The sequence below is a fragment of the Odocoileus virginianus genome, chromosome 31 (genome assembly GCF_023699985.2).
Source record: "Odocoileus virginianus isolate 20LAN1187 ecotype Illinois chromosome 31, Ovbor_1.2, whole genome shotgun sequence".
NCBI classification, from domain to species: Eukaryota; Metazoa; Chordata; class Mammalia; order Artiodactyla; family Cervidae; genus Odocoileus; species Odocoileus virginianus.
In genome coordinates, this window is record NC_069704.1 from 33,796,909 (window position 1) to 33,811,037 (window position 14,129).

The 14,129-nt window shown below is 40.0% G+C and overlaps 1 protein-coding gene across 2 annotated transcripts in view; it reads left to right on the forward strand.

Annotated features, from left to right (window-relative positions):
* The first annotated feature begins 95 nt into the window (after window positions 1–95).
* UBQLN1 (ubiquilin 1) overlaps window positions 96–14,129 on the forward strand; it is a 56,494-nt gene continuing 42,460 nt past the window's right edge. The window contains exon 1 of one of the 2 annotated variants that reach the window (XM_020911338.2): window positions 96–771. In XM_020911338.2, coding sequence (XP_020766997.2) covers window positions 592–771 — 180 coding nt within the window. In that variant the 5' untranslated portion in view covers window positions 96–591. The remainder of the gene's footprint in view (window positions 772–14,129) is intronic. The other variant, XM_020911337.2, reaches the window with a different exon arrangement.

Below are 14,129 nucleotides of genomic sequence, written 5' to 3' on the forward strand. Positions count from 1 at the left end.
CCCAGTGGTCTAGCTCCCTTTCCAGTAATTTCGCTAGCCGTGACGTCATCCTCGTGCGCCCTTACGGTGCCTCCCAGAACCCCCAAATTTATATTTTTGTGAAAGGGGTAAGAAGGAATGAACTGACCTCTTCCACCCCACTCTGTTTTTAGTCCTTGACTCTGGACGCGCCTACGCTTTGGGCAATGGAGCGGGAGAGGGAAAGAAAAGCACTCGGAGATCCAAACGGCGCCGGCCAGGCATGACTCGGCGACGTCGCCAGCCGCGTTACCCGGCGTGCCCCGCGCGGCGCGGGCAGAGCGGCGTAGGGGGAGGGGCGGGGAGGAGGAAGCGGCGGCGGCGGCTGCTGCGGATGTCGCTGCGACTGATCGGCGTCTGAACACACGGCGGCTGCCGAGCGCCCGACCCGGGCCTGCGCCGGAGCCCACGCCAAGCTCCGCGGCTCCTCGCCCGCCAGGGCGGCCCTGAGCCAGTTGTCACTGAGGCAGCGTGCCTCACATTCTCCGCTGTCAGGCCAGGCGGGCTCTGGCGTTGCCTGGCTCCCGCTCGCTCACCCGCTCCCTCCTTTGCGCCTGAGTCACCGCCGCCGCCATGGCCGAGAATGGTGAAAGCGGCGGCCCTCCGAGTTCCCAGGACAACGCCGCCGCGGCCGAAGGTGCCGGCGCACCGGCCGCCACCGCCTCCACGGAACCCAAGATCATGAAAGTCACCGTGAAGACCCCGAAGGAGAAGGAGGAGTTCGCAGTGCCCGAGAACAGCTCCGTCCAGCAGGTGAGGGCCGCGCTAGGCTTGGGGCGGGGTGGGGATGGCGGCAGGACCTCCGCCAGCGACAGGAGGAGACTGTTTTGCAAGGGCTTGGGAGGAAGGGGTTGTCTCTGGAGGTGCCCTCGGCCTTTCTCCTGGGTCTGATCCCAAATTAGATCACACCCAGGTTTGTGGATTTGCTCCTGGGGACACCGCAGAGGTTTGTGGCGGGGCCTCTTGGCCTGTTTGTGGGACGCGCTGATGCCGCTCTCCTCAGCGCCTTCCTCCTGCTCCGGCGTCCGCCGACCCCAGCCTCCTCCCCCAGCTCCCCGCCTCCAGCCGCCTCCCTCTGACTCCGCACAAAGGAAAGAGACCCGCCGCCTGGCTCGGGCGGGGTGGAGGCTGGGCGAGGGTTTGACTTAGCCTGGTCTGCGGTTTTGTCTCTTGAAGGAAAAAAAAAGAGGGGGTGCTCATTGTTTTACCTGCCTGGGGGTTAAGGTAGATTTTGGGGGTGAGGAGCACGTGTCCATTTAGTTCTGCGTTTTGACTGCTGAAATCTTTCCCACCTTCCAATTTTTAAAGAAAAAAATGAGCTGTGACGTAGAAATTGCTTTCAGCCAAATCTTAATAGAACTAGGCTTAAGGAGAAAGGTGGATGACTTTCACTGACGACTTTCTGGTTCTGTTTTTTTTTTTTTTAAGTGTGTTTGTCATTCTTTAGATGCCAATCGTTAGGGAGGTTTTTGTTTGATTTTAGAGGAATAGCTACGTTAGTCACATGTTAGCAATTGCAGTCAGATGAAAGAGCACGAACCTGGAGTTAATGGAGGAAATTTAAAAGTAATTTACCGCTTAAAATCTATTCAGGAATACAGTTATTGCAGTTAATTAATGATCTTGAGGAATTTAACAAATCATTTTAGTTTTTGTTAAATATACGTCCCAGAATATTTCCGTAATTACTGAATTGATCTCAGACAGTTGATCAGCAGATATCAAGACAGTGTGAACAGTTTATGAAGAAGCAAAAATGAAACGTACCTGTAAGTTTCCCTTAAGGAACAATAAACAATTGCACTATTTGTTTATATGATTATGAAAGGTGGTGTGTTCTGTCAAGTAGTAAGAATGTGTAGCATCGTGAGAAACTTTGACCACCTTTTGAATCCCTATTTTTTTGGTCTCTCAATTTTCCTATAAAATTTTCCCTTAATTTTTAAAGTATTTTCCAGCATACAGGAAAGTTGGAAGTGCAATGAACTGTCATGTGTCCATCACCTACAGTTAGCATCTCACACAATCATTTGTTGGTCAGTTTTATTTTTTGGACGCAATTCAAAGCAAGTTGCAAGTATTAGTACATGTTATGCTTTTGAACTGTGGTGTTGGAGAAGACTCTTGAGAGTCTCTTGGACAGCAAGGAGATCCAACCAGTCCATCCTAAAGGAAATCAGTCCTGATTGGAAGGACTGATGCTGAAGCTGAAACTCCAATACTTTGGCCACCTGATGCGGAGAGCTGACTCATTGGAAAAGACCCTGATGCTGGGAAAGATTGAGGGCGGGAGGAGAAGGGGACGACAGAGGATGAGATGGTTGGATGGCATCACTGACTCAATGGACATGTTTGAGTAAGCTCTTGGAGTTGGTGATGGACAGGGAAGCCAGGTGTGCTGCAGTCCGTGGGATCGCAAAGAGTCAAATACAGCTGAGCGACTGAACTGAACTGTACCCTTAAAAAGCACTTCAGCAATGTGCATTGCATATCATTAACCTGAGTTCAGGTTTTCAACTTAAAATTTTTGAAGGTAAATTTGACTTACAGTGAAATACAGTCGGTTGCCATTCTACGAGTTTACACAAATACATACACGTGTGTAATTCGAAGCCTTCTGGAGTTGTAGAGCTTTATAATTAACTGGAAAGTTCCCTCTGGCCCTTTCCCAGTCAGTTCAGTCACTCTGCCCGATTCAACCACTGTTTTTCTCTATGGATTCGTTTTGCTTATTGTAGAGTTTCATATGATATATAGTATACACTCTGTTCGGTAAGGCTTTTTCATTCAGCTTAGGGTCTTGAGACTTGCTATTATGTATCATCAGTAATTCTTTCCTTTTTATTGCTTTTTGCCTTCCATTGTATGAATATACCACCGTAATTATGTTTTCATATTGAAAGTCACCTGGACTCTTTCCAGTTAGTTGCTCTGAACACTTCTATGCAAATCTTTTTGTTGGATGAATGCTTTAATCTCTCTTGTTAATGCTTCGAAGTGGAATGAGTGTGTGTAACAGGGAAGCTGAATGTTTAGTTTCATAAAGAACTGTGGTTTTTTTTTTAAGTGCTTGTACTTTACAATCCCACTGACAGTGCGTGGGAATTCCTGTTGCTCCATAGTCCTACAAACATTTGATAATATCAGTCTTTTTTATTTTTGTTACTCTAATGAATGTGTAGCCATGTTAACTTTTGAAGCCCATAGTTGTTCTTTCTAGGATTTGAAGTTCAGGTCTCCATTATTCTGGCTGCTTTAAGCATTTTACTGTAAAAGATTAGAAAGTCAGTATTTTGTAAATGGAAAAATTCATTTAGATCAGTTTATTATAGTATTATCTGTGAGTATTTTTTAACTTTTTATGATGGGGAAACTAGAATTTCAAATTCTGTGGAAGTTTTAGTTGAACTCTTCTATAACCAAAGTAAAATTTTAAACAGATAAAGTCTTTCTGCAGCAACTTCGACTCACGATAGTTGAATTTTTATTTTGATAAATACTTTCTTTTGAAGTAGAAAATGTGATAAAAATTTAAGCTTATCATTCGTTGCATCAAGAACCTGAAGACAAATTGAACTACCTGTGGGCTCTGTTAGGTTAAGTACGTTTGGAAAAATGTACAAGAATAAGAAAAGTAGTTTTCACATGGTTTGAAAATTTCTTCTTGAAGCACAGGAAAAGTTCAGTCATCTACAATTTTAAGTTTTTCTCTAAGGGTTTCACAGATTTAAACTATTTACTACAGATTAAAATTAGTCAATAAAATAAACTTAATGATGTTGAGATTTCACTGAAAGTGTTTTGTAAAAAATTGGGAAGTATTTGGTCCTGAAAGTTCTTATGTAATCTTAGAGGTAAAAAGGATAAGCAGAAGACCTACAAAAAATAATATTGAAGGCTTAGGCTTTCTATTAGACACATCCCATGTTGAAAATTTGTTTTCTGTGTAATGTAAATTCTTTTACTGTACTGTGCTGAAAAGTATCTGGGCTTCTGTGATAGCTCAGATGTGATAGCTCATTGATAAAGAACCCTCCTGCATTGCAGGAGACCCTGGTTTAATTCCTGGGTGTGGAAGATCTGCTGGAGAAGGGAAAGACTACCCACTCTAGTATTCTGGAGTATGTATATGAATGTGTTCTAATCGATTGGGTGAAATTATATTAAATTTCTTAGATAAGGTATAAACAAGTTGTAAGGTGGTTATTAAGTTTCTTATTTTTCCCTCTGTTTCTATTTGTAACAGGGAGAAACAGGATACTTTAATACAGTTTGTATTCAATTTTAACTCATTCAAGGTTGATGATAAAGCTTATACTTTTTGAAATTAAAGTGAAATTTATTTTTTCATTGCGTGCTCAGTGGGGTAAAGTTTAAATTTCTACCTAAAGGTGGTTGGAATATAGACTTTTACTGTGTCTTTCCAAGGTGGTTTCATTAGTAAGGGTTTTCATGATATAAGTTAATAGGTTTTTTAAAATGTGTAATGGCAAAGTCCCTGCGTATGAGATTATGTTTTCTCTTACTTATTCATTATATGCTATTGGAAACAATGTGAGGATTTCTAAGTGTCAGCAGGCAAGATGAAGTCCAGAAGAGTGTTGTGGTTAAAATTAGTGCAGAGAAAAGACGGGACTTCTATATACTAGCTCCTGACTAGGTTGTTTTGGGGTTTTTATAGTTCTCTAGAGTATAGTCTTAAGATTTCGAAATACAGTCAACTGAAGTAATCAAGCAGTGTATTCTAGTTTTGGGAAATGTCTTCATCACTTGAATCTTCAAGAAAGATATTAACATAATGTACATGTTACTAACGTACTTAGATATAATGTATATATTGTACTGAATAACATACTTAGATATAATGTATAGTACTGAATTGAATTGAATTTTTCCTTGGTAGGGGAAATTACATTGACTCAGGGTCATTATCACAAACATCATTTAAAACAAAGACTTTATAGTGTAGATCTAGAACTTCTGTCCACAGGCGTGCCTCAAGCCATGTCTGACTGTTGAGCCCGTAGAATGTGACTGATTTGAAATGTGCTGAAGGGGTAAAATACACACCAGATTTTGAAAACTTGTGGCTGGTTTCTTAAGAAGCACAGTGTTTCCAAGATTTATCTGTGTTGTAGCATGTCTTTTACTGCTGAACACTATTCCAGCATATGCCACAGTTTATTTCTCCAGTTGATTCATTCATCAATTGATGGACATTTGGAGTGTCTCTACTTTTTGACTACTATGAATAATGCCAAGGTGAATACTTACACAAGTTTTTTGTGGACATATTCTTGAGCATATGCCTTTTGAGTTGAATTATTGGGTCATGTGATAGCTGTCTGTTGACCTGCTCTTGGGACTGCCAAACTGTTTTCCAAAGTGGTTGTACCAGTTTTTATTCCTGCCAACAATACATGAGGATTCCAGTTACTTTCCATTGTCTGTAATACTTGTTACTGTTTGTCTTTATAACTTTACTGCTGTGAAGCGTTTTGTTGTGATTACTTTGCTTTCTATTACTCAAGCAGCCGTTCTTAATATAGTCTGGGGGTCCCCATAGCCCTTCTAGGAGGATCATAAGGTCAATGCTACTTTCATAATTTTCCGAGATATTTTTGTTTTTCACTCTGATTTTCTCAAAAACAAACAACGTACTTTTTCAGAATCTGTAAGATGTGGGTTTTGCTACAATGGGATATTTAATAGATTACATAGGGAGTTTTAAGGTTGAGGATTGACTTCACTAAGTTGCCATTATTTCTCACCCCAAAACTATGGTAGCCTGCTGGTCAGTTCCCTCCCTGCACCCCCCATTAACTCCTAGAGCAGTCTCTGAAAAATATTAATCAGATCATGTTACCCTCTACACAAACTAACAACTCCCCATTGATCTTGGACTTAACATAATGGAGTCATGAGGCCTTGTGTGACAAGGTTGCTTCCTGCCTCTCCAGTCTGATGCCATCTTTCCTCCTTGGTCACTTGCCTCTTGCCTTACTGACTTTTTCGTTCCTTGGCCTGTTAATCGCTTTGTTTCCCTGCCTGACGAGTTCTGTGCCGTTTGTTCTTGCTGTTACCCAGATTGCCTCTCTCGGTGGCCCTTCCCACGCAGTGCAAGGTCACTTTCCCAAAGAATATCCCTGGTTTTCCAGAGTAGGTTGAGATTCCCCATTGTACTTTTACAGTATCCTGGTTTTGGTCATAGTTTATTACAACTTAAAGCCTGTATTCATGTGATTATTTGATTAATTTATTTTTTGTGTGTGCTGGAGAAGATCCGTGGTTGTTCCCAATAGTGTTACCAAAGCCTAGCACATAGTGTGGGCTAAGAAAATATTTGTTTATAACTGAATCTAGACCATATGCATGATAATGGGTAGTTAATGATCAGTACCAATTACTTAGGACTTCCCTGGTAGCTCAGCTGGTAAGGAATCGGCCTGCGATGTGGGAAACTCTGGTTCGGTTCCTGGGTTGGGGAGATCCCCTGGGGAAGGGACAGGCCACCCACTCCAGTGTTCCTGAGCTTCGCTGGTGGCTCAGGGGGTAAAGGGTCCGCCGGCAGTGAGGGAGACCTGGGTTCCTTCCATCCCTGGCTTGGGAAGATGTGCTTCCCTGGTGGCTCAGCTGTAAGGAATCCGCCAGCCAAGTGGGGGACACGAGTTTGGTCCCTGAACCAGGAAGATCTGCTGGAAAGGAAATGACAACCCACTCTAGTATTCTTGCCTGGAAAATCCCACGAACAGAGGAGCTTGTGGGGCTACAGTCCATGGGGCTGCAACAGTCAGACATGACCTCGTGACTGACCCACCACCAGTTACTTAGTGTTTACTGAGTGCAGTACAGTTGCCCCTCGGTGTCGCCAGGGATTGGTTCCAGGACCCACTGTGGATACCAAAATCTGTGAATGCTCAAGTCCCAAAGTCTCCGTTTGTGTTTGTGGGTTTGGACAGCTGGCTATATTTAATCTGATTGTCTTCTGCCCTCCTCTCACGGCTTCATCTGAAACTGCTCTCCCTTCAGCTCAACACTCTTGACTGCTACAGGATGTTCATTCTCGCTTGTAGTTACTGAAACAATTTTTCTAGAAGAGCCTTTCTTTTTTTTTTTTAGAACAACCTTTCTTAACTGAGAAGCTTCATCTTAACCATAGGACCCAGAAAGATTTGAATCAGTTCAGTTCACTCAGTTGTGTCCGACTCTTTGCTGACAAAAAAAAAAAGAAGAAAGTTTTGAATGACTGTCTGTTTTTCCAGCCAATATACTTTTAATGCATAGGAGAGAAGTTAATTCTTTACCTAAGCTAAGTGGTGTGCTAGTAGATGTTTATCAGCTAGTTCTTTGGGGGAAAACAGCACTAATTTGTAGTGTTTGCTGATTGCCATGGTAGTAAATACCTCTCCCTATGGAAGATTTTAGGCTATGACTATGAAACTGGCTTATACGATATATGAAAATTAAGACTGAGCTGGTAGGAGCTGTTGCTTACAGTGAATGTCTTAAGGCAGGTGTCAGCCAACTAGAGTGAGCCAAATTCACCATGCTCATTCACCTCTATATTATCTGTACTTTCAGAACAGCCCATGGAGCTGAAAATATTTATTGTCTATCCCTTTACCGGAAATTTGCTGATTCCTGCTATAGGGCATTAGGTCTCGCTAGATCCAGATCTTGTCACACGGTTCCTCAAAACCTTTCTCATTGAAGAATTTTGCCATGACTTAAGTTTTAACAGTGTGACCAGTAGAGATACAATGCAAACTGCATATATAATTTTTCTCATAGCCACTTAAAAAATTAATTTTTTATTAGAATACTTAGAACATAAAGTTTACCATCCTAACCATTTTTGAGTGTACAGTTAGTTCAGTGACATTAAATACATTCATATTGTTGTGCAACCATCACCACCATCCATCTCTAGAATTCTTTTCATCTTAAACCAAAACCCTGTACCTATAAGCAATAGTTCCCCATTATCCCATCCTGCCAGCCTCTGGCAAGAACCGTTCTGCTTTTTGTCTCTATGAATTTGACTACTTAAGTTTCTCATAAGAGTGGAATCATAATATTGGTCCTTTTGTGGCTGCCTTATTTCACTTAGCATAGTGTCCTCAAGTTTCATCCATGTTTCAGCGTGTGACAGAATTTCCTTCTTTAAGGCTGAAGGATACCCCATGGCATGTGTATACTGTGGTGTGTATATATCCCATTTTGTCTATCCGTTCAACTCTCAGTGTCACTTGGGTTGATTCTGTCTTTTGGGTTTGCAATTGTAATATATATTTTTTAACCTAGTATATCTTAAGTATCATTTCAACATGTAATTGATATTTTTAAAATTAAGATACTTTTCTTTTTCATACTAGGTGTTCAAGATCTGTGTGTGTATTTTACACGCACAGCATATCTTAATTTGGACTAGCCACATTTCAAGTGTTCAGTAGCCACTTTTGGTTAGAGACTTCAGAATTAGATAGCATAGCTGATAAGGTCTTCTTGCTTTGTTTCCTTACTTACCTGTCCCTGGTCATTCACTGCATTTCAGCTGATTTTAAGTCTTTTCCTCCAACTATCAGTAGCTCTTTGTCCTTTTGAGCTTTTGCCAATGCTGCTAATGGCAGTAACATGATACTTAACTACAGGCTTATTATACTAAGGCATATTGCATTAATACTTTTTAAAGTTTCACAACTTTATGATGAAAGTACTATTGTTACCTGTTATTTAAAAATGAAGAAACCAAGACTCAGGTTAGAAAAGTGGTTCAATTTATACACTTGTTATATAGTGAATAACTCTGGAGTGAGTAACTCCAGAATAACTCTGGAGTCCACACCTAATCACTGCTTCAAGACACCTTGACTTTTCTCTGTTTGGCTTTTCAGCCTGTAGGTTTATTTAAGTATTAGTTCATTGAAGTTTGCTTGGACTTGCCACTCTAAATTAGATCAGTGACTATAATCTCTGATACCATTTTGTGATTAAGTGGACTTTATCCTCCCCTCCCCATACTGTAAGAATTTACAAAGATAGGGACTGTTTTGCTTACCTCTTAATCCCATGGTACCTGCCTAGTATTGTACTTCGCACACATTGAGTAATGCAAATATTTATAGAGTGAATGAGCAAATAGTGTGTTAAAGATTTTTTTTTTTTTTGCAGTGTTTTGTGCTTAGTTGGGAATATTTTAACAGTGTGATTTGCTTAGAAAAATGTGACTTTAGTCTTACTTTAATCAAGTGTCCAATGGCATTATTTATTTTAAGAATTATTTATCTTATTTTTTGGTTGTGCTTGGTCTTCAGTGGTGCACTGGGCTTTCTCCAGTTGCAGAGAGCGGGGGCTGCTCTCTAGTTGTGGTGTGCGTGGCTTTTCTTGTGGAGCACAGGTTTGAGGCTTATGCGCTTCAGGAGTTCCAGCATTTGGGCTCTAGTTGTGATGCACGGGCTTAGATGCTTCACAGCATGTGGAGTCTTCCTGGACCAGGACTCGAACATGTTGCCTGCATTGGCAAGTGGATTCTTAGCCATTGTATCACCAGTGAAGTCCCCAATGGCATTATTTTAGTTATTTCTCTATCTGAGCAACTTCACTGTAAAAAAAAAGAAAATCCCATTAAAATTAGAATTGGGAGGTTTTTCAAGAGACTAATGTTGCTATCTCCAAATCTACTTGATGCAAAACTTACTGAGTTAGCATATCAGATTCCATTTATTATAGGTATAAACAAAAAATATATATATGTGAATCTATTTTGCAAATAATTTTCATTATCAGAAGATATGAACTCTGGTTTATTCTAGGTAAATTTATGCCGTTCTGAGTGAGTTTGATGTCCTGTAGATATGACTACATAGACTGCTTGATTTATTAAGCAGCTAATGTGTAGATTTCTAGACTGATTATGAGGTCTTTTGTTAGATTTTTTTTTATAGCCTTTAAGACTCCAGTTTTTATAAAGAGTATGGCTTTATTAGTTTTAAAAATACCAACTGCAAAGAAAATGAAATATATCTTGCATTCTGTTTAGGAAATTTCCAATGAGAAAAATGTGAAATAAAATGTATGTGTATGGCTGAGTCCCTTCGATGTTCATCTGAAACAGTCACAAAATTGTTAATTGGCTATACCGTAATACAGAACTCAAAAAAAATTTTTAAAAAGGGAAACCCACTCTTAAGTGTGTATCTATCTAATTCTTTTCAGAAAAATATTCATATATTTACCCATATGTAATTTTCTACTTATTCCTGTTAAGCAGATGGATCATTACCCACACTTTAACCTTACTCTTTATTTGTATCTTCATTGTCTTTCTACATTGGCATATGAAGAGCTAACTCATTCCACTGTTATTTATTGATTATTTGTATTCAGTTCAGTTCAGTCACTCAGTTGTGTCCGACTCTTTGTGACCCCATGAATCACAGCACGCCAGACCTCCCTGTCTGTCACCAACTCCTGGAGTTTACTCAGACTCATGCCCATCGAGGCGGTGATGCCATCCAGCCATCCTATCCTCTGTCATCCCCTTCTCCTGCCCCCAATCCCTCCCAGCATCCGGGTCTTTTCCAGTGAGTCAGCTCTTCGCATCAGATGGCCAAAGTACTGGAGTTTCAGCTTCAGCATCAGTCCTTCCAATGAACACCCAGGACTGATCTCCTTTAGGATGCACTGGTTGGATCTCCTTGCAGTCCAAGGGACTCTCAAGAGTCTTCTCCAACACCATAGTTCAAAAGCATCAATTTTTTGGTGCTCAGCTTTCCTCACAGTCCAACTCTCAAATCCATAAATGACCCCTGGAAAAACCACAGCCTTGACCAGACGGACCTTTGGTGGCAAAGTAATGTCTCTGCTTTTCAATATGCTATCTAGGTTGATCATGACTTTCCTTCCAAGGAGTAAGCGTCTTTTAATTTCATGGCTGCAATCACCATTAGCAGTGATTTTTGGAGCCCAGGAAAATAAAGTCTGCCACTGTTTCCACTGTTTCCCCATCTGTTTGCCATGAAGTGATGGGACCAGATGCCATGATCTTAGTTTTCTGAATGTTGAGCTTTAAGCCAATTTTTTCACTCTCCTCTTTCACTTTCATCAAGAGGCTCTTTAGTTCCTCTTCACTTTCTGCCATAAGGGTGGTATCATCTGCATATCTGAGGTTATTGATATTTCTCCCAGCAATCTTGATTCCAGCTTGTGCTTCTTCCAGCCCAGTGTTTCTCATGATGTACTCTGCATATAAGTTAAATAAGCAGGGTGACAATATACAGCCTTGACGTACTCCTTTTCCTATTTGGAACCAGTCACTTGTTCCATGTCCAGTTCTAACTGTTGCTTCCTGACCTGCATACAGGTTTCTCAAGAGGCAAGGTCAGGTGGTCTGGTATTCCCATCTCTTTCAGAATTTTCCACAGTTTATTGTGATCCACAGTCGAAGACTGGCATAGTCAGTAAAGCAGAAATAGATGTTTTTCTGAAACTCTTGCTTGTATTTATTAGGTTGATACAAATGTAATTGTGGTTTTGGACCATTAATTTTAAATCATTATAATTAGGTTCAAGCACATCTTTATTAGTTAAAATTGGAACATTACAATCAACACATTTTTTGCCAACGAGAAGTAAGCTTGTTTATTCCTGTAATGTAAAAATCTGTGCTTTAGGATTTGATGAACTTTTGAAAAGCATTTTCTGCCCCCTGCTGGTTGTGGAAGCATTTTGCCTGCAAAAAATTGTCGATACTTGAAGAAGTGGCAGTCAGTTAGCAAGAGGTCAGGTAAATATGTATAGTGAAGCAAAACTTTATAGCCCAATTTGTTCAACTTTTGAAGCATTGATTGTGCAGTAGGCTGTCAGGCTTTGTCGTGGAGAAGAATTGGGTCCTTTCTGTTGATCAGTGCTGGCTGCAGGCATTGCAGTTTTCAGTGCATTGCATTAATTTGCTGAGCATGCATACTTCTCAGATGTATTGGTTTTGCTGGGATTCTTAAAACTGTAGTGGATCAGGCCAGCAACAGACCACCAAACAGTGACCATGACCTTGTTTTGATGCAAGTTTGGCTTTGGAAGTGCTTTGGAGCTGCTTCTCGGTCCAAGCTCTGAGCTGGTCATTGCTGGTTGTTGTATAAAATCCACTTTTTGTCACATGTCACAATCTGATTGAGAAATTGCTCTTCATTGCTGCATACAATAAAAGGTGATGACACTTCAAAATGACGATTTTTTTGATTTTCAGTCAACTCATGAGGCACCCGCTTACTAAGATTTTTCACCTTTCCAATTTGCTTCAAATGCCCAAGACCATGGAATTGTTGAAGTTGAGTTCTTCGACAGTTTCTCACGTAGTTGTTAGAGGACCAGCTTTGATGATTGCTCTCAATTGGTCGTAGTCAACTGAGACAACTGATGGCTGGCCACTCCACTCCTCATCTTCAAGGCTGTTATCTTCTTGAATCACCACTGCACTGTACATTCGTTAGCAGTTCCTGGGCCAAATGCGTTGTAGTTGTGAGTTGTCTCTGCTGCTTTGCAATTCATTTTGAACTCATAAAATTGCTTGGGTTTGCTTTTTGTCTAAAATGCCATTTCCATAGTCTAAAATAAAGTACACAGCAAGTAATGTGGCTAGCAAAAAACAAAGCAAGAAATGCACATTTACATGATGTATAACATAACCACATTTAAAATGTATTCCAGTATCAAGTGGCAAAGTTTGATGGAAAGCCACAATTATTTTTGCACCAGCCTAATGCATAATATTAATATTTTTGAAGAAAGGGAAAGGGTGTTGTCATTACGAATATAGTGGTCTGCATCTTGGAGAGAGCATTAACCTTGGAAGTTGAAAGATAACGGCTTTATGCCTCTGAGCCTCACTGGCCATATTCTTAACATGTGATGAAATACCTGCTTTACTAGATTATTTGAAAGAGTTCATGAGATAATATGTAAAAGTACCTAACTCAGAGTTTAAATACTTCACTTGAATTGGCTTCTTTCCTTTCATATCTTTTTGTTTGCCAGGAAATTGAGTCTTATTTTTTTGTAGTAGAAGAAAGCTTAGTTTGCTAGCATGTGAAAGTGCAACATTTAGTTTGTAGTTATTTGTAAAGTTTAGGTCACGGAAATTCTTAAAAACTGTATGATGCATTATCCACTGATAATGCACTGTAACATTTTCAACTGTTCAGATTTATATATGAGAAGGTGCCCCTTTCTCATATAGCTGCTTATGTTTCTGTTGTTTATCTTGTGCCCAACATCTTAATATAAGATGTGTGCACTGTTTTTTAATGAGGGTACTTTAGGGTTACTCAGACCTCAGGCATTTGGAGAATAATGCCTGAGGTTTGAGTAACCTTAAATGTATTTTTTACATTTTTTGTTTTTTTTTTTTGAGAGATATAAGCAGTACTGAATAAAAAACTGATTAAAAAGTAGAGACCCTCAAAGGACCTGTGACTTAAAAATACTGAAATAGCAAATGTTTAAATGCAGTATGTTATTCACACAACTATTTAGAAAATTTTTGTTAAATGCTATTAATATGTGGTTCTGCAGGAAATGAAATTAAAGTGTTTTAATCTTTAGTTTTTGGGGTTTTTTTGAGCTTACAAGATTTTTCTGTTTTTTTTTCGTAAGGATATTTAATGAGTAGAGACTGGCTAGTCAAAGGTAAATTTGGATTGTGGGATATTGGTAAGGGATGACTGTTTCATAAAAGCATATTAACTCAATATTTTAAAGTGCTTATAGTTCAGAGTTTATCCTCACACAATTAGGTTAGAAATATTTGTTTGCCTGAGTGTACTATGCCCAGATATTTTATTTTATTTATTTTTATTTTTTATTTATTTATTTATTTTATGCCCAGATATTTTACATTCATCACTTAATTGTCCCATTAGTCCTGCAGAATAATTATACTCTCCGTTTTACTGATAGAAAACTGAGGCTCAGAGACAGGTGACATCTTACAGGTCATACAACTAGTAAGTGGCAAAAATAAGATTTGGATTCAGGTGTAACATGTCTCATAAACATTCTTCCCTAATGTGGTGACGCTTGGTCTCCGCCCTGCCCCACCGTGCGTGTGTCTCTCC